The following is a 26,030-nucleotide window of genomic DNA, read 5'->3' as shown; positions in this document are numbered from 1 at the left end:
AAATGAAGGTAGTGTTGACAGCGGCAGCAAAGAGGCAATGATTGGAGAAGATTTGACTCTCCTGGACATTGGCATATGAAGAGTAGGGGAGCCGCCCCCCCCCCCCCCCCCCAATGTGACCCCTTGCTTAACAGACAAAGGTAGCTTCCTGAATTCCCCCTCCCGGCACCCATCTCTACCTCCTCCATATTGTAGATAGACTCCCTTGGAGGGTTCACCTTCGGAGTTCACTTATGACCAGCATTCAGTTAAATGTCAATGAGGGGCGGGTGCCTCATCTGATCTATTTCTGCCCCCCCCCCCCCCCCCCGTCGAAAAGATACCATTTTCTATGTTGTCTTTATTGTAAGACAAGAGGTGTTAAGTTCCAATTACGCATTGGAAAGGTCATTGATTGTTTGAAGTACAGAAAACAGAACAGATTAGCCTTTCCAAGCCAAAATCCACACTGGTGAATTGTGTGAAATGTCAGAGGATTGTGCCTTTAGTGGGGGTGGGATCTAGAGATGCTTCTGTCGAAACTGGTGCACCACTACATCAGTGGTCTCCCTAGACCGCGCTTGCAGTTTTGACATTGAAGAGCTAGGTTTCAATATGATGGGGGGGTAGACCAGGGATCCTCTGGAAAAAAAAATAATTCTCTAACTGGGCTTTACCTAGTGTTTAAAAAGGGAACTAACAAGTGCACGGACAAAGGAAATTGATCAGCTCTGGGGTAGGGAGGTGGAAGAGGGAGCCAGCAATTCCTAGCACTTTACCTGCATCATATCGTAATGCGCCTCTTTCCAGTGGCGTCCCAGGCAGGGCTTTGAAGGAGGGCAAGGTGGATAATTCCACAAGAAGTCAAGGGTATGACTAAGAAAAGGACGACAATTAAGATATCCTAAACAGGATACAAGATTCCATTTCCCCAGAGATATTGATATGCAGAGTAACAAGGACGGGTGAGGGGTTAATCCAGATTACCTCCTCAGGGTAATCTTCTGAATGCTCCCACTACACTGAAGGAAGACTTTATTGGAGTGGATGCGAGAACGGGAGTAGTCAGCCGCGGCCTGTGCAGCAGGTAAGAGCTGTGGGGCGGGGGGGTAAATTAGACGACCATGAGGGGAAATTAAATTATTTTCTTTCATCGTCTGACAAAATTCCCACCCATGGCTGGGAGTAGTGCACACTACTGCCCTGCCTGCCTTCCCCCCCCCCACTTCAGGAGTTTCAATTCCTTTATCCAGTAATCTGTTTGGGCCTCCTGATGTGAGGAGGAACAGGAAGTGGGGCCCTTTTGCACCAGCTGAATTTGGGGCACAGGGAAGTTAAGAGTCTATTGGTGGACTAGAGCGGAAACCCCCCCCTCCCCCCCACTTTGGGAGGAGAGCTAAGGGCTATATGGTGTCTAATCCAAAGTATGAGAAATTGATTTTGGCAACACTGAAGAGTTTGTCTTGCACCCCAGCTATGAGTGAGTGCCTTTGACAAAAGTTTTTGTAATTACTAGGGGCTGGTTGAGCAGTCTAAACAAATTTAGTGGTTTCCATCCTACAACCATGGAAAGGTGACCAGCCCAGAGACAGAACACCGATGCGGTGTGTAAAGTGAATGGTCAAGAGTGGAGCACTGGTAGTCAATTCAGATCTGGGATTGGGCACGTTACAGAAGAGATTATATTAAGTACCATGAAGAACTATCTATACATATGGGCTTTTAACCTCACCGTGCACAATAGTGCAGGTTTGTGAATTTGTATAGAATTGCGCCAGTCTGCAGAATGGGGGTCACATGATGCTAGGATCAAGTTGTCAATATGATGGACTTTTTGGTGTCAGGTACACAAGACAAGAGCCTTCCAATGGATAAAAGATACCTCCAATTCAAAGCATTATTGTGGATGCCAGATTAGTGTACCTTGTTCAGTAGGCAGTAACACTGGGTTCTGTAACTGTGTGGATTCTTGGATAATGGAGGTAGTTTACAACACAGGAAAGTTACAGCTTCCCAATACAAAAGACTTTAAGAGTGGGGAAAAGTTGGAAGCAGATTGGAAGAGTGATGGAATCAAAGGGACGAGGGATAAGACAGCAGCATACTAGAGTGATATACCAGAGGTCTAATTTTCATTCCACACAGACTTGCCTAGGTAGGTGTTGGGGCAACACCAAACCTGTTTATTAGGGGGAAAAAAAAAAAAAAGAAGTCTGTTCTATTAACCTATGCCATCCTAACAAAATAAAGAAAAAAGATTTTTTAAAAACCACACAATTATGCAAAACCACCTTTATTAATTTACAAGAGAACAAAATTCTCATCTCCAAGTGCTATGACAAGAAATCCAAAGTGCCGAGTGCTCCGCAAGAAGATTTACTTCCGTGACAATCCTCATGTCCATGAAAGTTCAAAGTAGCAATTCCGGTCCAGTTTAGAAATTAAAGGAACCTTTATCTTCACTGGTAAACTTGAAAGTGTAGCCTTCCTCACCAGCCTCTGGCTCAAGTGCAACACTGTCCTCATCCTCCTGCATGGAAAAAGTTTGATTTTAGTACCCTGGAGTTATCGTTTTTGGGAATGGAGCAACTTAACAAAATGAAAATACACGATAGACAATATAAAAATTGCATAAAGTTTACAAATTTATTCAAAATTGGTCAAGATAATCTAGATTTAATAAACAAATTCATCAAGAGTATCCTGAAACCAGAGATCAAAAACAACTGATACCCCTAAAATGTTCTCCTGGAAAACTGCTGGCTGCTCAGTACGCCAATTGCTTACTTTGAAGCACACAGTAGAAATCTCTGCATACTGCAGTATAAAAACAAGCACCTTAATCCATGCCCAATATGTCATACAGCACTTCTGTCATTTAAGGCCGTTAAATAATGTACAGCCTCTTACTTATGTACTGAACTTACTACCTTGTAAGAACTTGCCCTCTGGTTCCAGCAGCGCTAGGTTGCACATGCCAGATGTGCCCTATAAGTGTTGGCAAGACTAATTTCAAAATCAGACTTTTAAAAATGATTTACTTCAGTTCTTTGTGGTAACAGCAAGCCATTCATACCACCAGTGTCCATACTCCTGAGCTTCATAGCTACTCATGGTGTATACCAGTTTGTGCCTCATTAAGCAATCAGTTATCTGCAGACTGTCCTTTTCAAAGAATTAAGTGTAAGCCAATCAACTAAGCACAAGCTTCCAAGTCAAATATTTCCTCATAAAATAAAGGCATCACCACAGGTTGGACTTTAGTAGGACCAAGTGCAACAAAATGAATTATAGCCCAAATACCATTTCAAATATAGCAAAATGCCAAGTAGAGCATTACACAGCAAAACAATGCTTTTATCTCAAACCTCCAGTTTGAGAACACCAAGTGTTTCATGGCTAGATTGTCCAGTCACCTTCTTGAGTTTTAGTATCCCACTGCTGATAAAAGGCAGGCCTCTGGCCACGAGACCCTTTGAATTGGATTATATTTGTCTGTAGTGCAAGGTATGGGCCATGGCACCTCTATCCAATCACCCATCACCCATCCCCCATCCCAATACCAAAAACCCCTTAAGTTCAAATCCATGTGCAAGGACCCATTATCTATTGAAAAAGATAAACCCACACAGAGTTAAAGCCACTTCAACGAGGTAATCATTCTCTATCAAGAGGTACTTTAAGTGAGGGGAATGGTACTCAATAGGTCCTGGTGTTGGGAATCAAATGAAGCCCTTCTAAGCAAATGATGGGGAATGTTTGAACTCCAATTCCTCAAAACTACGCCCCATTCTGAAGTTGAGATTTACAGTGATTGTCAGAGACTGACACTCAATTCCTTCACAAATTAAAGTATTTGCTCAGTAGGCTTTGAGAAACTGAAGTGGACTACCAGCAGAGAAAGTTGGTCTTACCAAAACATTTTTGCCAAAATTCACCAGCCAATAACTATCACATTTAATTTAATGGATGATATCGCTACACAGTGGCAGAGTGACTTTCTACACGTTGACAGTTAGGCTTCTCTAACCCTCCTCCACCCCCCCCCCCCCCCAAAATATTAAATAAAAAACCCCAAACAGCTGTTGCTGCTACTACAGCGGTGAGGACCAGTACGAAGTGATGCCATTTGAGGTAGTGCATTAAGGTTGAACATAGTTCGGAACATTTGCATCTCCCATATCCCATCGGATAATTGAGTATAATTACCCATTCGAGGAGCAGAAAAATACAATTAAAATAAGAGCATGTCAAGTACAAATTGAAGCATTACGCCAAGAGACCTATGGACAAATGTTTAATTCTGCCCTTACATTTCCATGCACAATATAGACCACTTTAATTTGGTCAGTGTCTCAAGACAAAATATCATGAAAAAGCTTACAACTAAAAGTTCTCTGCTCCTCTTCTGTACTTATTTTCTCGGATACACATTGAAACTGTCTTAGCTACATGGTGAAGCAATGAGCTTCTACACATACTAGACAAGTGGTCTTAAAATGACTATAAAAATACCCGCACAAAGACGCCTACCTCTGAAGAAAAGTATTTTTCAATCAGTAATAAGGCAGCGCGATACACCATGTGGTTGTCATGGGTTTGTAATGCTTCGATGCTTTCCAAGCCACCAAGTTCTTCAACCAGGAAGCAGAGCTTCTCCACTTCTCCCAGCTTCTCCGCTGCCTGTTGAGCAAAGTAAGACAGCTTTAAAGAAACAGCATCATGGTTGGAAAGAAGGCCAAGATCCTCAAAACTAGAGGAATGGTCAGCGCAACTGCCAGCTTAATCAGTATCGCACACCTTCCGCAGCAGTAAAGGTTTTGTAACTTGATTTTTCACCAATACCTACCAACCATCCCTGAAAAATACAGATGCAAGTTACAGTAATACAAGAGCAACACTTCAAGTTAAACCCTATGCTTTAAAGGATTAGAAAAAACCCACAAGGTCAGCATTTCAGCTTTGACAAGTTACATGCATGGAGGATAGCAAGTAGTAATATACTGCAAAAGTATCTTTGCAGTGCAGAAGCACATTTGATAAGTGTATCAAATCTGGAACCCAAAGAGTGGCCATTGATCTGTTCTGGGAAACAAATTTGCAATTGCCAGAACTGAAATTAAAAATATAAGGTGGCTGAAGGAGAAGCAATATTGGCCAATTACTAGACAAACAGTTGCTCTGGACAATGAGGTAGGTCAGACAAGTTCAACCTATGCAGGCTAATCAAAATCCGAAATCAGCTACACTGGTTGTATTAAAACCAGGGGAAATGGTTCAATAACTATTTATGGGAAACACCTTAAGGTACACATTTAATCCAGTGTTTAAAGTTTAGCACACCATTGAATATTCGCAGCATCCACACCAATTTCAGAGCCACTAAACATGTATCAATTTAGATCAGGCAGGATATGCCCAGACATGGTGTCTGAACTGGGGTGGTGGAGTGAGCTAAAGAATGATGGATCAAACCCAGATCAGTTGACTGGGGGGTGAGTGTTTGATTTGCTCAAGCGCTCCATCCATCATCCCCTTTGGTATCGCTCAATTTTGATCTCTCCAATTATGCCATTCTACATGGAAGGAAGTTTGATTGTGCTCAGTACCAATGTCCAAAACACAAATCACCTGCTGTTTTAAGTATTCCATGTCAAGACCTCCCTAGTCAGGATGGTACATCAAAGCAGACTTGACCAAGAACTTCAGTAAACTGTCCCTTACTAACCACCACTGATTTACAGAGACGTACATTTTTACACCACTTCCTGGTGGGGGGGGGGGGGGGGGGAACACCTTCAAGATTTACAATATCTTGATGCACTACACAGTGCCTTTTATTCCCATCATCCCACCTCCCAATAGCCCCCACACTCTAAAGCTTAAGACTAAAAATGCACTCACTTGTAAGGATATCTACACTGTTAAGTACTTCATAGAGCTGCCCTACCAGTGTGTATCGGAGCACTGCATAATATAAAGTAGATACCAGTTCTTGCAGGTCAATGCCAGCATTCTCATAATGGCTACAATTGCATCGCAGATCGCTCACCATGAAGATGTTCGAGATGGCATCAAGAATGACCAAAATGACTTTGCTGTCCTTAGAAGAGAGCAGGTTTAGTAAAGGAGCCATCACTCCACACTGGACCAGCTGAACCACCTGTTCCACCGTCCCACCACTGGAGTAGTTTGTGACAGCCCACACAGCCTCCTTCTGAGCTTTGAAGTCACCCTGTGATTAAGAACAGACAATTGCAAGGTTTAGTGCAATCACTTCAGTGACTGATGACATATCCATCCCAGTCCACAAAACCTCCTTTAACAGTCGGTGCTCAAACAAGCTAATATATGCATTCGCAGATCTCCCAACAAGAACAGTAAAATCAACTGAAAAGATGTTAAAAAAAATGTGTTGTACTTATGCAGTGGTTAAAAAGATAAGTTTGTAGCATCGCACTGTTGTACAGTATAAACTAGATAATTGATTGTGCACAGCTCTGACAGAATTTAGAAAAACAAGAGTGAATTTTGGTACACTAAGCCCTTGGATTATAAGCCACAGATGACCATTTACTGCTCCATGTACAAAATCTTAATACAATATCTGAATCTATTACATACAAGAATCTGGAGTGCAGTTATTGCAATATAGAGCAATTCCTATTCCCCTCGGATATGCTCACTTCGGCCTCAAACCCTAGATACAGAGTAACCCTCAAAATGCCCAGACCATCTGAAAACATCCAACATGGTCTTAGTTAACAATGATCCCAGATAAGTGTTTAAGAGCAAAGCTAGCAAGTTGATACGCTGTCTAGATGTGATCCAGCCTTCGGAAGTTGCTAGAGTAGAACTCATGGGCTTCCAGTAACAAAGCACAGGATTTTTCAGCTCTTCATTGGATGCCCTTTTACTAGAGATCTCCCTCACCGTTGACTTAACCAGTTAATCAGGCCACTTTTGAGCCACATGGTGCCCATTTCTTGTAAGCAGCAGAAGGCACACAGTAAGCTTAAGCCGATAGCTAAAGCAGATTCAAGCATGTGGTATTTTCTAGATAAAAGGATTCTATATTAATTGGATTGTAGGACAAGTCCAAATGTAAAACAGAAGGTACTGCAGGACTACCTCTGAAACATTTTAAGTACTCCCCAGCCTCAGAGGAACTATTCCATTTGAGAAGGGTCAAGGGGTGGCAGCTTGTCGACGTGATCCAAGAATATTTGAATAGCACTTTTCTTCAGCACTTAAGTTGGATACGGGCAATACTAATTTTAATGAGGAAGTGGAAACGCTGCATTGGAAGCTACTGAGAAAGAAAGATTGCAGCTAGAGAAGTTGTACCCCACAAAGTGTTAAGATTCAACGGTCACCCAGAAGACTAAGGAAGATACAACTTTACGGATTGCTCATCTACATACAATCCAAGTGAGCATACCTTGCTTTGCTGGACGTCATTTGAGCGATTAGAAAGATGCAGGCAGCCATACACAATACTACTTCCCAACAGAAACCATTCACTTGAAGTATGTTATTGAAGACAAAAAGGCTCTTTTGTTACTCTAGGTGCAGAACTCAATTTACTCTGTTGCACTAAACTTACTGTAAACACCACTTTGCGAGTAATCAGAACTAATGTCTAAAATGAAGTTAAGGTGCATAGAGCAACCTACAGCACATTTTCATGCAGTACCATAATCCCATCCAACACATGGAACATGGTAAACTGGACACTACTGCCTTCTAAGCAGCACCTTAAGACTCCTATCCATCTTGTGTGTGCGCAACTTGGACTGTTTCCAAGACCGACTCGGAAGAGTTGGATTAAGAGAACTGCACCAACACTTTACGTACACAATTACCTCCAACACTGAAACAATCAATAAATGGCAGTAAATGTTACAATAGCCAGAAAAGTTGTCTTTGTAAAATACAAACTTACAGGATAGTCAGCCTTCAACATTAGTTCATTCAGGTATGAAAATTTCATTTTCCGATTGCGAGGGAGGCAGCCACCTGCCAGTACTCATCACAAACTAAGATGAGATCTGCAACATTACCTTGCTCAGAACCTCCACTAGCGGCGGCAGCAGGCCACAGGTGATCAGCTGTTGTATCTGCTGCGAGGGTCCCGCAGCAATATTACTCAGCGCCCAAGCTGCTTCCTTCTGGATACTCTGCTTGCGATGGCGCAACAGTTGCGGCAAGACGGACAATACGCCACAGTTGATGGCCACTTGTGTTTGGATATCTGTTCCAGTGACAATGTTCCCAATTGTACGCAGAGCTGGAGTCTGGAAATGGAAGACAACGTTTACCTTTTAGGTTGGACAAAAGGTGCTCACTATGTGGCAACAAGTTGTTTATAATCAATGAGATACAGGAGATCCTTGAACTCTAGTGTGAATAAATGCGGTTATAAAGAACGGATCCATAGACTTTTCCATTAACCAGCACTTCACTCGAATCTTAGCTATTGTACAGGAAGAGGTTGGCGATCACCAGGGCTAGTGGCACCAACAGTTGATCTACTCCTTGAGTGAATATTATGGTAAATACAAGCTAACGCAATTAATCAATGCAAAATGTTTAATAAATGGAATTCACCCAAGATTGCGCTAGACAGCTCCCTGGTGGAGGTAAAACATTAAGAGATACTGTATCACTAGGTAGGGGGCCTATACTGTGGTGGGGAGGCATGGGAGAAGACAAAGGCAAAAATACTTAGAAAGTATTGATGATCAGTCCATCTACAGTTGTGCTTTTAATACCTTCCCAAATTTTGAATAGCTGATTTATCAGGAGAGCGAAACAAGAAAGCATGGCTGATGGACAGCAGTGCAGCCGGTAGTGCTTTTATACTGGAACATTTGCTGAGCAGCAAGGACGTTGTGTGGTGCACTAAGCCTAGTTATGGTTCACTCTGGGGTAATCAGCTGAAGAAAAGCAAGATAATAGAAAGATTTGCCATGCCTGATGTTCAAGGCTCTACCTACATTATGGTCCACCAAGACAGATCCAGGTCTGTATCTACATAACCATGATTAAACTACAATGCAAATCACACATGCCCAAATGGAAAGATTTTAGGAATCACATTTGAAGTTCAAACATCCAAGCAAAGGCTGCAAGTAGAACTAGGCTTGTATTGCAGTCCATCCGAGTCAAGGAAATTAGTCTTTGGAAAGGTGATTTTCTAAGTGAAGGGTACTTTGTTAGGGAGCCAAGAATCATAAGCTACATTAAAGTATTCAGAACTGCCTCTGATGAAGGGAATATATAGTTGCTTCTACTGATCAGATATCCATTTTAAGGGATTGAAATTAGGATGCATGTTAAATATTACCCAAACCAAACATACATCTATGCATGTTAACCGTGGATCAGTCAATGACGACCCATGAAAGAAATTTAAACTGGTTGCCTTTCCCTCTGGTCTGACAGACCAAGGAGCACCTGCTCAATGTATCTAGAAGAGCAATCAGAGGGCACGGCACCAGGGTAAGGTGCCATTTGTCAAACCCACGCAGGAGGTAGGTGGAGATCTGCTCCCCCCCCCCCCCCCCCCAAAACAAGAACAAACATCGAACTTGTGAAGAACCACAAACCCTGAACAACCAACCACAGCTCCTATGTTGAATGTGAAACTGAAAATTGCCATCTCCCCAGTGACTGACTAGATAATGGAAAGCTTAGGTCAATCAAGTTGTCCACCCCAAGTATGACAAGCCAAACCAAAAGAAAACTTATTTCTAGCACAAATCACAAGAATTACCAGATAGCCTAATCTGAGAACTAAAGAAGAGCATCTGTACACACCAAAATTGTTAACTCTTCACTGGCCATCAGCTGGACAAGTCTCTCCACGATACCAGTGTTCACCACGACATCAATGCGGTCATTTGAGCCATCTGTTAGGTAAGACATTGCCCAGCAGGTGTCCGACAGAATATCCTTGTCATCGTGATGAAGCAGCTGTAGTAGTGCAGGCAGGATTTGAAGAACGGCCTCCATTGGCGGATGTGGGTTCTTATTCCTGCAAAGATTACTCAGTGTCCAGGTGATGTTGCGCAGGAATCCAACCTGAAAGAGAAAGACTTGTGAAAATAATGTCAGACCAGTACCATTTGAACTAAACCACCTATGTTGCCTAAGGAATATGTACAGAAAATATTGGAGAAAGTTCTAATTTAGGGTTTCACCACTGCATATTTGATGCACCGGCAAATTCTAGGATGCTATTTGGCTAAAAAGTGGACCAAACCACAAGTTGGCAAGCAGTCCCTTGAGACGCTCTTGCAGCCCACCTTGTATGATTGACCTGAATTCCGAGACTTTAGTCTCTAGATTGAGTCACCAGCATAGGCTCCATAGTTCACACAAACTTCAAATTTCAGACTCACTGGGGACCACCTTCTCCTGCTCCATCAATGCATCAGACAGACAGCATTAGGCTTCTTGACCAGGATAGATCAGGACTGGGAGCTTGGATATCACTCATTTTAGGTCCTTTTCTATAGTTTAATTACTTGACCTGCACACCCACCACAAAGCAACCACACATTCTTGGCAGTTCAGCTTAACTCTGCTACACTACTCCAAGCACCAACACTTGTAAATCCCATCTTTACAGCCATTAGGACTGGTGCTAGACTAGTCGGGTTGCAGATCAGAAGTCCTCCGTAGAGGTTTGCAGAGATTTCAGTGTGCCTCAAAGCAGTTTCGCAGCAGCAACAGTACAGTTGTTCAAAAGTTAACACTGACCGTGGTAAAGGAACAATTTGAGTTACTGATGTAAAACGGATGGCAGCACCCTCAAAGTGTAGCAAATGAGCCATTCAGCAGGAGAGCAATAAGGGTGTGGTATGTAACAAGTTGTGCATTTGGGAGCACACTGTTGCAAATATCTTATAAAGCATTTGTGCAGCCATGAAGTTTTACTGAAAACACTATAAAATACACAAATGTGTGGAAATCTGGTGTCAATGAATAGTTACTGGTACACCACAAAGTAAAGGTTTTGTTTTGAACACATTGAAATTTGTTTCGAAAAATTCAGAAATACAAAATAGTGCTTCATTTGTGCTTTTCTAACTACTCCAAGTTGAAATGTGTATACAGCTCAAGCTGTGTCAGTAGAAGGCGCAATATCCCGGAGCCTTCCCGATCACTTCCAGCACAATAGTCAGTTAATTTGATAAAATCTTCAATTTGGCAGTCACATGTCTTTCTCCAAATGCAAACTCCATGGTTTAAGAATAAGCAGCCATTTGTCCGAAAACGTAGCCTGAACTTTCGACCCATTTCTTGATTAAATGTAAAGGCATTTGATATCGTCCACTAACTTCTGAACGTCAAAATGTTTGTTGGGGTGCTGCAGCCCCACCCCCTTCCCTGCACACCTACCTCAGCCTATGCCAACTAATGCAAGTCAGTTCTGCATCACTGTGCACCCCAATTCCAACTAAGTGTCTTAGTAGCTGTTCAATCCAAAGAGATTCCAGGCAAAACTCCCACAATCAAGCAAACACCACTATACAGAGGTCCAGTCTTTATTCTGACAGGTAAGTTCTAGCAATTTCTATTATCTACCTACTTGATCACTTTCATGATTAATGCTTACTTTTAAGTAACTTATTCCACTGAAGTGTGGGACATGGTTTAATTCCACTGAAGTGTGGGACATGGTTTAATTTGTATTGATTTAATCCATCAATGCTCCTCATAACATTTGTCTAAGGACGGGCGCAGTAATGTTAGGTGTACCCATCACTCAAACTTTGCCAAGACCTTGAGAATTGGTTGTGAAAGAAAAGCATTCTAGACCAACTGAAGCGGCAAGCTAAATACCTCCAAATACCACCAAGCTTTACAATTGGAGGAAATGCTTCACTAACTTCGCTAGAACAGGTACTCCGGATATAGAGTTGTGCTTTATTTTACCATGTGCACTGTAATATATGGTTATGTTTTAGGGGCATTTTAAAATTTACCAAGCTTAAGATCTGCCGTCCTGGTTCCTCATAGTAAATGGAGTATGTGAAAATAAAGATGCTTGGAGACCAAACAAAGTGGAGTAGGTGGAGGGTATATACTAAAAGAAACGAGCAAAGAACTGTTTGTGAAAGGTCCATAATATCCCAATAAGTGATACTGGGAAGGCCACTATATCCAGTTAAAACTTTGGCAAACAAACTATTAAACTTTTTTTGAGAGCCATTTGCAGAGCGGTTTATGCAGCCTCAGGTCCTCAAACTTGCCAGAGCATTGCATCCTTTGGAGCACTTCTGCACATTCACACTCTACCAAAAAAAAAAAAAACTTACCAAAGAGCTTCCAGGCCATCAAACTATTGGATTGACTGGCTTACTGACACCACACAACTACGACAAAATGTAGGTAAAATTGTTGATACCTAGGAGTCAGCCTTGCTCGCGCTCACAAGTAAAGGTGCCAACAATCTGATCCTTAAAATGAAGAACTGTCCCAAAGAGACCATGTTTCAAAGTATCCAATTCAAAATATTTGGGGGCAGAGAAAGGCAAAAATCACTGCAACCAAACTGCAGCCAGCCTCCATAAGTGTTCATCCAGCAGAATGTGTTTGTGGGGGGGGGGGGGGGGGGTGAGTGTAAGAAGGCCTTTGATAAAAGCTCATCTATTAGATAACGATCACACGCACAAAGATTTTGCAAATGAGGAGCGGGGAATTGGATTGCCTGACGTCATTGGCTGAATTCTCCAAGGGCTAGCATTTAAAGGGCTCCATGGTTTGATCCACTCCCAACATTTTGAAAACCTAAGTTCCATGGTCTTTCCCAAAGCCTCTCAGCTACAAACCATGTTAGTCAGTACAATTAAGCCTCCTTTATTAAAGGACATCAAGCAATTGCAATTCAATGTTCTGAATACAGAAGCTACAGAAAGAAATTTGTATCAGTGGCATGTAGTACATTTGGCTGATCAACCCCTCATGGAAATTGGCATGTGCAGATTTTTACAAGGGTGGGATATTTGAGAGAGAGATTAGCTTGACCAATTACTGCAACATGCTTTCATGCCTCATCACCCGACCACCCATAGCATGAACTTGGATAAGGTTGAAATATGCCAGAGGCTACAACATGATGTAGCAACAGGACATGACACTCAAATTCAACTAAACGTTTGCATCAATCTTAGAGGAATCGTTATACAGTCTTGGGAAGAATGCAAATGGCCATGCAAGGTGTTGAATTGTGCCTAGGCTCCCATGTGAGATCCACCTCCCTTAGAGAGCTACAAACATTTAACATACCAGTGTTCAGGCTCTGAATAGACATGGGCAGGAAGCTAACATTGGATGAACTGGGCCATTTTGAAGAACTCTAGGCACTGTGTGGAGTTTGCTTGTTCCCACCACCTACTTATGTCAAGAACTCAGTTGTATCCAGATAGAAAGTCACAACGCTCAAAATTCAGTTTTCAAAATGTCACTTACTGGTGTCTGGGGCGTCACCAGGGAAAGAAGCGGGGGAATAACATTACATTTGATCAATGCATCTCTGTAGAGTGGGCCATCACCTGCAATGATAAACAGCTAAAAGTTGAGCTACCTCAGAGTCCATGCATTGCAGGTTACTTATTCAACACAGATTTAATGGGGAGAACAAGCTTTATTAAATGTAAGCTAATTCAGTAATAACCTTATTCTGTAATACTGTACCCATTTGGTTCAACAAGAAATAACACCTGTTCAAAAGCATGATCTGCATTGTATTCACAAACTGTTCATTCTTTCAACACATGCAGATTATACAAATTAACGAATAACTTTGGAACTAGCATATAAAAGTTTAAATTGGAAAACAAAACAGGTCTTTAGTACTACTATGCATGTGAAGACTAGCAGGGGGTACATGCTGCCATTAAGTCAAAGAATTCCCCTTACCTGCTATGTTGCCTAGCGCCCACACCGCTTGCTCACTAATGTGTGGGTGCAGCGATGAGAGCAGTGAAATAAAAGCAGGGATAGCACCACCTTCCACCACAGCCTTGGTCTGCTCAGAGGTCCCAGAAGCAATGTTAGTCAGGGCCCAGGCAGCCTCAAACTGCAGAGTGGTGTTCTCATTGCGGGCCAAGAACTCCACCATCCTGGGGATCATCCCAGCCTCGATGATCTCATTGAGGGGAGGATTCCTCTCCCGCGACAGCATCTTTCTGGAAAGATGAACAGGAGATGTTCAAGGTACCACAGGTGAGCACAATCTGCAACATGTAGTCTTTCTTTTGTATAGCTGTATTTCCAGTCTAACTAGCCACAAAATGCATCTTTAGTGGATTTACTGCTCAATTAAGCCATGTTGGCTATTGACTGGCACATTCCAATGCAGTGATGCCAGACCAGTCAATAATGGAAAGCAGAAGAGATCCCTTGGGCAAAGAGCAGGCAGATAACCCAAAAGCAAACACAAGATGGAAGGAGCACTGAAAGGTCAGACACTCACCCCCAGTCACAGATATGGGTTGAATCCATCATCATTCTTTAAGCTCCCTTCCCCACCCCAGATTAGACCCAACCATATGCAAATCAGTCTTGACCCGGTTCCTAAAAAAATAACCCATATCAATGCATTAAAAATCCAGGTTCTTGTAACAGGCATTAGATGGTAGAGTGAATGCCCAAATTAAACTGAGCACAAGGACCAAATCATTTCCACAAGTGTAAAGTTATAATATGTAAATTAACTTAGGACATAACCAAGTGTGAATAATTTCAGAGAACAAGCAGCATACGAGGACAACCTTTAAATCAAGTACAAGCTAAACACAGGAAGAGCAATGACTAATACCTTGCGGACTGGGTTGCCTTTAACTCAATGTCTGGGTCACTAGTGTTCATTCCCTGGACAATTTCCTCCAAGGTCATTGGCGTAATCTGTAAAGAAATTATAAAGAGGGAGATTGATAGAAAGCCAGAAGACCACAAGACTGGGCATTTCACTATACCTCACCCTCCGGGACGGTCAATCCCACAGAATTTTATTTTGAATTCTATTTCTTGTAAGCACTCCAACTTGCGTTCATCCACTCCAATAGGAGCCAAGCACAATATGAGCAACATCAATACAGCTTGAAACCTGTAGTTTGGAAACCTAGCTTGAGTAGCTTCACAATTTAGTTTCCACATTTCATTAAGATTTTATGGGGTGATGAAACCTTGAAGCTGCACACTGACCAGTCATTTCAGATCAAACCAGCACCAGACGCCTCCTAAACAACTCAACTAATGTCAACTAAAGTTAAAGGGAACTACTCTACGATAATTTAGAGGTCAGACCTATTTATTGAGAGATCCCAAAAGAGGAGGGCACCATGTTTGGCACTTTACAAAGGCAGTACAGGAGGCTCACATACTGCAACACCTGAGACTAACTTCTAGAGTTCTGGAAAATAGTCTTGCGGTGAGAAAAAGACTGTGCAAAGTATTAAAATATGAATAGTATAAACCAAACATCCAAAGCCAGATATGGCATAACGCCCTCCACCCCATTCCAAATCTTTGGCCCTTTCAAGTCATTCCACCACTTCCAATGTGAACCACTTCACCTTGGAGTGGAGAATTCTATGAAGATGATCTTGTACTAGCGATTGGACCTGCCCCATTAAAGGAAATATGAAGAGTGCCGATAATAGAATTCTTCAGATAGAAACATCTGAGTTGAGGATGGGACTATGTGCATGGTGTACGGTTGTGTTGTCCACCCATTAGACAACAGCAGGTATCTGAAATCTCAGCTTTTGATTATGGCCTTACCCCGATGCTAATCTAGTGTGTGCACGAGAGCTGGGTCAGCCTCTTTACACGAGTGGGACTTAATGGGTCAGACCTCGAGGGGGCGCAAAGTATGCAGCCATTTATTAGACCTTAAGACTGTCCAGTCACAGGTTTAGCGTGTAGAGTGGTAGAGGCAGGCTACGGTATTTTGTGAGTTAGTAGTTGACACTACCTCATCTGTGAGTGAAGGCCTACAGGCCCACTCAAGTAAACATTTGCTGATGCATGTTAACTCTCGTCCTAGTGCCAGCATGCAATTGCACATATGGATGTTGTACATGGTACATACACTGAGTGAACCAGAGTAATGGAAGTCTATGGGTTCCTTTTGGGGAATCTCCTGGTCTGCTCATGTGCACAAGGGGCAGTAAGGTTGTTTTACCAAACAATGAAAGAGTATTGATGACATTCCTAAAGCTGGATGGATGAGACCTAGACAATGAAATGGGGAAGAGAATCCAGACTACTTTTGAACTCCGGATTAGTCTCCAAGAGTGCTGCAATTTGGTAGGTGTAAAGTGGAACTGCAGCCTCTTGTTCAGGGTGGGAAGGTTCCTTTAGGTGAAGCAAGTCTGGTCCCTCTTACTGATCACTGGTCAGAGAGGCTGTTTATAGCCAGGTGCATAACTTTCACACCATTGTGACTCCGCTGTGAGTGCTCTCAAATGAAGACTACACTGAGAGGAGCATCACTCATAAGGAGAATGTAAAAGGCGCATGAAAGAAGTGCTAACCAAACTGATCCCAATCGTACAAATAAAGTGGACGGGGCGATGAGGCCTGCAAACATGGGAACTGCTGACACATGGTCAATTCCAAGTTCTTTGGCCAAGGAAGGAAAGATATGCAAAGTACCAAGAGGACTGCTAGACAACCAGTGCCAGCATCCAGCTTCCCAGAGGTGAAGAGACTAGGTGGAGTCTGATCAGATCAAGATTAGTCTCCATGACTGAAGCACTTTGAGGTGGACGTTGCTAAGCCCAAGACAGGAGTGTGCAGATGCTGCAGGAGGTGATAATAAAGTGACTAGCAGAAGTACCTGCTACCAGAATATCTGGTCAGGAAGACTAGAGTGGCTGACAAAACTTGCCTGATGCACTACACGATGGCACTGCTAAAGTGTTAGAGTGGACTGCCATTGTAACACTGACAGCAGCCAGCCCCAAGGCATGGTCCTGAAGTGTGGATAAAGCAGACTGCCTTGCTTTGACAACTGACCACACCTGTGTGGACCAAGCTGCGGTCCCATCACCCCCCGCCCCAGTTTTAAACAATGGGATCATATTAGATTATAAGTCCCTCCCTGGTTGATTCTCAGATGCCCATACACAGTCCTGAGGAAGACCCCTTTGTAAGGACTGCAGTCACCTGCATGATTTTGGGGGTCGAAACGTCGACTGCCACTGTGTCTATGTAATAGACAACAGCTGTTAATTTGCAGTCATTTAATTGTTGGGCTAGACAAGCCCTCGTTTCATTGTAACTAGCATTATGCAACCCTCACTTGACGAACCAAACTTTCTTCCCCTTCCTTGGGGCACATCTGTTTTGCATTAATTCCAGATGTTTTGCTGGTTTTACAACATCTATGGATGTTCAATATGAATACATAATATGGAGCATGATTTGGGAGTACAAGTAATTTAATGCTTGCTATTGTTTAATTGGGTTTGTTCTTAAAAGGTATCCTACTGGGACCGCTTTCTCTTTATTGTACCGTCCAATCACCCTGAGCAGTGAAATGCAGTGCTGCCCTCAGAAGGGCCTTTCGTGGCCCCATGACCTGACCCAGCCAAACTCACTGCATCCAGAACAGGATCTGCAAATGACCAGACTGGCAGTAATGCTAGTTAGTCTTGTGCACAGCCTCTGCATCTGGTTACATGAACAGGACAGAGAGCAAACAGTCAGCCAGGGGATTCTTCCTTTGGGATAGGGAACCAGATATGTGCTGTGAGCCCAGACAGTCACCAGTGGGAGAAAGGAGACTTGTGGGTGTCTCACCAATACACTAGAACTGGGAAACTGAGCACAGGAACTCTAAATGAGGGGTAGCACTGAATTTGAAAATACACTGTACCATATCTACCAACTAGTTCAGGGAGCTTGAACCCAGGGTACAGTGTCCCTGCACAAGGGGGTAGTTGCAACTGCATTTTGTGGTATGTAGCATCTCATCTGCTTGTACTAAACTAATTCATTTTTAAAAAGATAGGCACTGGATTTGACAACTAGAACAGTGCTGTGTGATTGATTTGAACTTTATGCCCCCTCACTACCTTCCTGAGGTGCCTGTGACAACTCACCATTGATACCACCGAGTGCAAAGTGATGAAGGGTTTGTACATGCCCCGTTCTGCACAGCCATTGCAGCACAGATCCCAGGATAGAGGCAAATCACACCAGCCCCACAGAAGATGCACAGTAGCCCTTGCTTGCCCGGTGGTCCATCTGAACAGGATCGGACACTGGTAATGAAAAATCTTAGAACGGAGATTTAGAATAAGGGCCCTGGAGATCCCATGCAAGGGGCCTTGGTGTCCAGTAATGACCCCGTATAGGGAATGAAATAAAAGATTTAGGTGCTTCAACATTTTAAGGCACCAGCAACTCAAATCAATAGAAAGATCCACCCCTACCAAATGCCCGTGCTTCTTAGGCTTTGCTCTTGCCCTCACCGGTGCTTGCCCAGCTTTCTGTTGCTCTGGAGAAAGACACTCATCTTCGTCAAAACTAGTAACATTTCTTCGTTTCAATATCTGTTCATCTTTCTTTGCTTTCCTGATCTCCACGGACACCTCGACTCTGCGCCGTCTGAGCTCCTGTCAAGAAACAGACCAGGTGAGGAGAAAAAAAAAAAAAAAAAAAAAACACACATTAGCTTAAAGAGACAGATATAAAGAAATTGATTAATTGGTCTATAAAGTCATCAAGGTTCCACCTTGAGAATTCAGTTAACATGGAGTTATATATTTTTGATGGGGCAAAACATTTGCTGGACTGTACGCTCCAAACCACAACTCACAAGTGGCGGGAAAGGCTATAATGCGTTGGATAACTTTAAAAAAATATAGAGCTTTAACCCCACACTTGTTTATGGACTTTAAATAGCACATGCTGTTATACCAGGTTTATACTACTCACATTTGCCCAGCTCAGTAGAATGCAAGGCCAAGTATGCCTTGCCAGGAATCATTCTTGAGCTTGGAAAAGCCATCATTGTAAGTAAATCAATAAGATTGACAATGAATCGTTCAATAGGTAGTCCTACATGGTAACCAGCTTTAATGCTACAAAGTAGCTTATAACGTAGGATTTTATTTTAATCAATATCCTCCATCACCACTCCAGTCGATCTGCTAAACCATACACAAGCACAGTGATGCCAGCAAAGATTTTTCAATGAGATTTTCGTATCAAGTGTGGGCGCTGCCCTCCTAGGGTATGATCTCTCAAAGGTAAACTTTGCTTGCAAGCAAGGGTTAGGTCTTGCTAATAGCTTTCAGACACAAGTCCTTTAGCTTTTGAAACACCACTTAATACAAACCAAAATGATCACAAACGATTTAGTCTGAGAATAGGGGCTTCATGCTAGGCCCCACAATAGGTTACTAGTCACGCTCTGAAAACGTACACAATGTGACCTTCAACACAATCAGGTCACCATTAGATGGTGGGGATATGTAGAAGTAGGTATCTGATGGATGCAAGCCACAGGAGCCGGACCTCAATGTAGCAACGCTCATCTAGTGTGAAGCTAGAGAACCACACGCAAAGTAGCAACAAGGATGAGGGAATACAAAGTAAATTTAACCACCTATAATTATAGCATCACTCAAATAGGTTATACTCTACAGAAATGTAGGTAAGCCTAGAGTAACTCTGCACATATCTTTGGTGTACTTACACTTGTATCCTTGCCTTTGTTCTTGTACTTCTTCAGACGCTCCTCTGTTTCGTTTGTGGTCGGCATCTTCAAGCTTTAGTGAAGTCAATTTTCAGCCTTGCTTCAGATTCAGCAGAGAGCTGTATGTCAATAAGTGGTAAACTTACTAGTGAAAAACAAAATAGGAGAGAGATTTAAAGTAAGTGCAACCACAAAGGAAGCAAACATCTTTGTGCAACAAGGACTAGACCAGTACAAGAGTATCAGCAGGAGATATTGCACCCAACACAAAGCATTACTTATGTTAAATTACTGCATATTTATTTAAACATTCATAACAGATATAGCCACCGAGATCTAAACTGGGGTTTGCCTAGGCAGCCTATTTGCTCCTCATTGTTACTCACTCCAGACCTTGCCAATGTGAGAGTTGTCTTTCACAAGTAGACAATTTGCTGCAACACAGGCGGGACATAGGTCAATTTGCTTAAGTGAAACCAGTCTCTCCCCATGAGGAAAAGTCTTCCTTCCCTTTAGTTTTACAAACCTTTTCCTCTACAGGATCACTGAAGTTAAAGTTAGAGTTAATTTTAATCGAGCAACACCCCGTTACTAATATCAGGAATGGAAAATGTGTTCTAGTGACATGGAATCAACTTGTCACACTGCGTTCCCAGCCAAATCCAATCACCACTCCTGCCCAAAACACGCTCCAGTTACCTACACACCTTTTCTACCCCATAAATACAATACTTGACAAACATGCAAGCAAAATGCACACAAATACTGACCGCCCAACTGTCAAGTACCAAGTACCCTAAAGGGACAGCCTGCTGCAGCACAAACTTTGACCCCAAAGAATGCCCCATGAAAAGCTCTATTCACACACATACTCCAAGAGACTTCACTCCCAGTGAGGAGTAAGATTTGAACTCCCCCGAGGTTCCCTTGGGAAATGTAGATCTCACGTTTAGCCAGTCGATATGCAACTCGCCCAGACCAGGCTGTGCATTTTGAGACTTGTGGTCCCGTTTATCCTTTGTAAAACAGGAACTACTAGTTCCAGCAGGCAAACCAACCAACCATGAAAGATACTCACTTGACCTGGGGACTTCGAAATCTCTGAAAGGGGTCCCCCATCCTTAGAGGAGCTGACGTCAAGAAAACCCCCATTTATAGTATATAAAGGGCAGAGCCGAATACAGATAGGCGAGAAGAGAAAAGACTGGGGTGGAGAGTAGGACTTGGGAGTAATGAAGATTACCTGTAATTAACTGGACATCAGACCAGATTAAATGACTCACTTTCCACTATACGAATGCACTCATGTGAAATTTACGGCCCGTCAACCATCCCATTTACTGAGCAGGTTTTGAAACACTGAGCAAGACCAGTTGAACACCATAAAGCCTACAAATGACAATGGCTGCCTCGGGCCTGGAAACAGGCAAGTTAATTGCATGCAGAGCAGGTAGCAACTAATCAATTTAAAGAGGCAACAATCAAGCAGCACCTCAAGTATGCAGCAAGAGGCAAAACACTGATGCACGCCATGACCACGAGTCAACACGTTTGAAAAAATATATCCTGCTAAGCTATCTCCACTGCTATACATTCAAGGAACCATAATAAAAATAAGTTAATAGCAGAAGGACTGAAAAAATTAAAAAAAAAAAAAAAAACTGTCTGCCACATGGCGTGGAGTCACTTTTCAGCCTACACCACTTCAACAGCAATACTGATTGGAAGGTTAATTACCTCTAGTTTACGTTTTGTAGTTGGTGGTACATGACCACCACAAAAAGCATTCTGTACGTGTGCCCTTTTTACCTCATCCTTCTCTTGATGAATCAGTTCAGGTTTGGCCTGGCTTTACTTGGCTAACTGTAAAGAGTTTAGGAAGAGTAGGTGTATCACAACAGAAACCAAACAGGGCTATGAACACAGTACAGGGAGCACAGCTCTCAGGGTTATCAAGAAACTGGTGCAGACCCATGACCATCTCCAGGCTCTTAAACCTTCTGGCAATTAAGTCTCAAGAACCAGACACCAGCAGGAGAAACATGCAAGCGCACTCCCCTAGTCTTAACCAATTAGTTGTCCCCACACGATCACCATTCAATGACAGAAGACAGACAACTTCACAGCCCTCTAAGATCAAGTCATGTAATACTGAATTTAGTAGTCCCCTTTAAGATGTAGTGACCTACCAAACATGTAGCAGATCAGCCAAATAGCAAATTAGTTATTACCTGAGGGAATAGTCAACTCTACAACTAAAAACACAATATCCACCAAGAAAGGCTGAGTCTCTTGCTAAAACTACAGTGCTGGCAGAAGACACCTGCCCTTTTATCTTTCATCAAGAATTCCATAAAGTCTTCCGTAAAAGGTTTTCTAAAAAGGTACCCAGCGACCCTACTTATTGGAGGGGATTCAGGTAAACAAGCAGACATTTCACAATGGCGAAACCAAGGGTGGCATCCAAGTGCAGTGTCAGTCATGGATGAATTATTTAGTTTTGACCAACTCCTAAATCTTGGGTGACTTACCCCCAGAAACCTAATGTACAAAGGATCCAGTATATTGGAAATGCGCTGCTGGGACACGTGTGAAATTGCGATACCATATGCTCTAACCATACACCTACATGTTGGCAAAACTTTATGAACATGTACCTTCGACCCAGTACAAGCAGGGCGTTTATCTGCAGATCTCCTCATTGTGAATAGTTCTTAATGACCAATCAGTAAGCCAGCCTAATGCACCCAGACCGGGGGATATTTCGCCTCCCTTTACAGTTTCCATCTTCATAAACCAAATCTAGGAATGGATTAACAGGTTCGACCAACTTCAGAACGGCCTAATGAGACATTTCACCCATAGATGTGTGAAGCGTCTGGGTCTAATGTTAGAGTACATTTGTTGGACACTGGAGAATAACACCCCCATTAAAGCGGGTTAGGAGCAGGCTAGTCTCCACCACATGGATTTGTAGCTGAAAACATGCTTAAGAGTGCTTCATGGAGTGAAGTCAACTCCTTGGAGGCACAAAGGATTAGCTTCATGCCACCAGAGTGCACCTCCAGCACACCCGAACATACGTGCTCAATGTTGAACGTGTTAATTCTTCTCTAGGCATTTCCTACGCAGAGATGCTCCTCTTGTGGAAACGTGCACTCTACCCAACCTGAACTGATGTCACAAGCAGTAACAAAAGCCCCGCCCCCATCTGCTGAAGTCCATCCACTACAATCAGTGTCCTACATTACTTACAAGACTACTAGATTCCACCCAAGTAGAAGACACCAGGGGACCAGCAACCACCTGGTGGTAGAGAAGTCAGCCCAGTCCCAGAAGAGCACCAATCAAAACTAAACTGAAAGACTTAAACCAGGGACCCCCTCCCCAAACAAAAAAGTATGCCTTACACAAAAAAAAAAATCTCTTCGATCCTTTACATATAGAGTTAATGCACACTAGTTATGGGTCAAGAAGCAGCCTAGTCAACCATGTGCAATCACAACCGCCACTCCCTTCTCCAGGATTCCATGAAGGAAGACACCATAGCCAGCTTTATGGACTCACAGGACAGTATAACCTCCATGGCAACATGCATTAACTCAGTGCATTGTAGGAGCTGTAGTCCTAGTTCATTTTAAATTGATCCTATTTGACCAATTGCCTTGATCACAGTGATATGCAAAAGCAAAGTCCAGGAATCGAAGAGTGGTGTCCAAGTGACAAAGTCACTGGTTGGCCTAGACATTGTCCAAATCCATTCACCACCTCCTACCATAAACACGCCAGTTAACCGCACACCATTTCCCCATAAATTGAATGCTTTTATTGACTGTCACCCCTTCATCCCATTCCAAACATGTAACCAACAATGCCAGAGGGGGTGCCAAGTAAATTGCCAGTCAGAGTCCAAACTAAAATTCCAGTTGTCCCCATCAAAAACGTCGTTTATTCACAAAACAACCACTATCTGCCTACCAAGTATCACCTCAAGGGGACTGCCCGCTTCACATGCCCGACTCCAAGGAGTACACATGAAAACTTCTCTCCATGCACCACCACTCCCTCTAGAAGACATGCCATCACTCTAGAGGTCCACTCAAATACACCCCCCTCCCCGCTGGGAAAGGCAGAGCTCTCAACCTACCGCGGTCCTTGTGTAACTAATTAATCCACATCAACTATAGGTTTGCATTTTGAGATCTGAGGTCTGTTTGTTACATAAAATCAGAACTGCAAGTTCCAGCATGCAAAGCAAAAACACCTGCAAAAGGTCTACCTCAAGCATATCAAAAAGCCAATGCAGCCTTAGCACTAAGGGTCACACTAGGTACCTAACCCCCACGTTAGCAGGGTGTCACAGGAAAATCGTGTGTAACAGAAAGCAAGAAGAGGTCTTTATTACTCCTTTAACTTTGATTGGAGACTCTGGTCTGCAAGAAGCTCATAAGCACGATCGCTTGTAGTGGAAAGAGGGGGGGGGGGGGGGAGTTGAAAAGATGTAAGAAGGGCGAGTGGATGAATTGAGTGGAGAATAGAGGATGGATGTGGAGAAGGGTGAATGCAGAGGATAGAGAAGCAGATGAAGGGATGGAGAGATGGCTGGAAAGAAGAATGGATAGAAAAGAGTGATAAAGGAAGGAGAGCATGTAAGAAGAACGGAGAAGGAAAGCAGTGTGGACAGAGGAACAGCAAGATGGAAAGATGATGGGTGAAATAGGTAGGAAAAAGACAAAAGGGTGGATCAAAGGACGGAAATAAATACAGAAAGGAAGTAAAACAGACTGGAAGAAGGATGGCAAAAAGAAATAAAATATAAAGAATTTCAAAAACCCTTCAGGAAAAGTAACCCCCTGAAGAACTGCGAGTTCACATGCCTTCTCCGCTTCCGAGAGCCATTTGTGTCAGGATTCAAAGTGGGGGTAATTTGTTTTCCTGGCTACACCCTTGTACACAACACCCAAAGGGTGCACCCGAGCAGAAGGTAGTCATGTGCGTCTCCTGGAAAACTTTACACAAACCTATACCCTCCCATGACCCAAAATCACCCGGCCCTACCTTGAAAGAGGCCTTCCGACCCCCCCGTGGCTGCACCGACACAAAGCAAAGGGAAACCACACCACTAGTCTACCCCAAGCACACGTGCTCGTAGCGATCCCAATCATATATACGGAGCACTTTTCAAAACTATAAGCAGCAAACAAGCACCCAATCAAAGCACAAACACACAGACAATCAGAGCTCACAAATAAACGGGTCAGGTGGATGGCCCCGAACAAGAGGGCGAGCTAGACGCAGAAACACCTTTAAAATCAAACCCACACAATCCCGCTTCGCCGTCCGGCAGACTCTGTGCTTCTAACCGTCCTCCAAGAACACCGGCCCGCGAACACCTGATGAACTATTGACGTCTTTTCCCCCAGACGTTTATATGTCGTGAAGAGGCGGGGCTACGCGTTTCACTGCTACGTGATAGCCAATGGGAGGACAGAGTGTGGCCTCTGGGGCAATGCCTTCCACTCATACTTATTTGCACAGAAATAAAACATCAGCTATCAGCCCTAAGTCGCCTAGCCCTGCACTCATTGGTGTCCAGTTAAGGAAAACACTGATCACACTTGGGTTCTAAATACTGTGCTCTCCTTTGACGATAAGGCTCAGAATGCAACAGTGTAAAAGCACAGCTGACAGGATTCCCTGGTCCATACATGGCTAGTTAGGCCTGTCCTCGTATTTCTTAGAATTCTGGGACTTGTAGTCCTGGTGTTAAACTGGGCAAACTACGACTACAAACAAGTCCCAGAAAAAAAAAAACCTTAACTAACTCCAATATTTAAGAGTGACATTTAACGAGCCCTCTTTCATTCAGCCAGGATCACACAATTGTGGGTTGTTATGTGTATGCACTACAATCATTCATGGACCTAAATCATTGCTGTAGCTCAATTAAAAAAAAAAGCAATATTGCTATTTGTGGGACACCTTTGAACTGTGGTCAAACTATATGAAAGAAGACTACAACTCCCAGAATGCATGAGGTTGTTAGATGAAAACCAAGCGTTGACTACCGTGTAAGGTGACATGGAGTCATCTGGTAACCCTAGTAACGTGTGATTTGTTAAGGAGAAAGTGTCTCAAACCAATGCTATTTGTGGAGATGTTATAAAACAGGCTACTATAAACTTTTTAACTGTCTCTTAAAGAGAATTGTTCTTTTGTTAGATATTATTTCAGAATGTATGCTTACATTTAAGAAGTCGATTACTTTCTATGTGCAAACCTTTCCCTTTTTAGACTTGGCTTGATAGCACTGGCCCCAGTCATG

The 26,030-nt window shown here is 43.0% G+C and overlaps 1 protein-coding gene across 1 annotated transcript; it reads right to left on the bottom strand.

Moving 5' to 3' along the window:
• Positions 1–2,256: 2,256 nt before the first annotated feature.
• KPNA7 (karyopherin subunit alpha 7) lies at positions 2,257–25,142 on the bottom strand. The gene is made up of 11 exons (XM_085629134.1): positions 25,028–25,142; positions 19,706–19,850; positions 18,477–18,620; positions 14,813–14,898; positions 13,912–14,180; positions 13,462–13,544; positions 9,802–10,065; positions 8,043–8,276; positions 6,032–6,214; positions 4,513–4,662; positions 2,257–2,509 (listed from the first exon to the last, which is right to left on the bottom strand). Exons 2-11 carry the CDS (start codon positions 19,769–19,771, stop codon positions 2,414–2,416), a joined length of 1,575 nt encoding a protein of 524 aa, XP_085485260.1. The 5' UTR covers positions 19,772–19,850; positions 25,028–25,142; the 3' UTR covers positions 2,257–2,413.
• Between the last annotated feature and the right edge of the window lie 888 nt (positions 25,143–26,030).

The sequence above is a fragment of the Triturus cristatus genome, chromosome 10, assembly GCF_964204655.1.
Source record: "Triturus cristatus chromosome 10, aTriCri1.1, whole genome shotgun sequence".
In the NCBI taxonomy this organism is placed as follows: domain Eukaryota; kingdom Metazoa; phylum Chordata; class Amphibia; order Caudata; family Salamandridae; genus Triturus; species Triturus cristatus.
This window is presented reverse-complemented; position numbering and strand designations above follow the sequence as displayed.

Coding starts and splice junctions, on each gene's coding strand:
- KPNA7 (XM_085629134.1), bottom strand. CDS start 19,771: ATGCCGACCACAAACGAAACAGAGGAGCGTCTGAAGAAGTACAAGAAC. Junction 14,181..14,812: donor AAGGCAACCCAGTCCGCAAG/GTATTAGTCATT, acceptor TCATCTTTCCAG/AAAGATGCTGTCGCGGGAGA. Junction 4,663..6,031: donor CCATCTCGAACATCTTCATG/GTGAGCGATCTG, acceptor TTTGCTCAACAG/GCAGCGGAGAAGCTGGGAGA.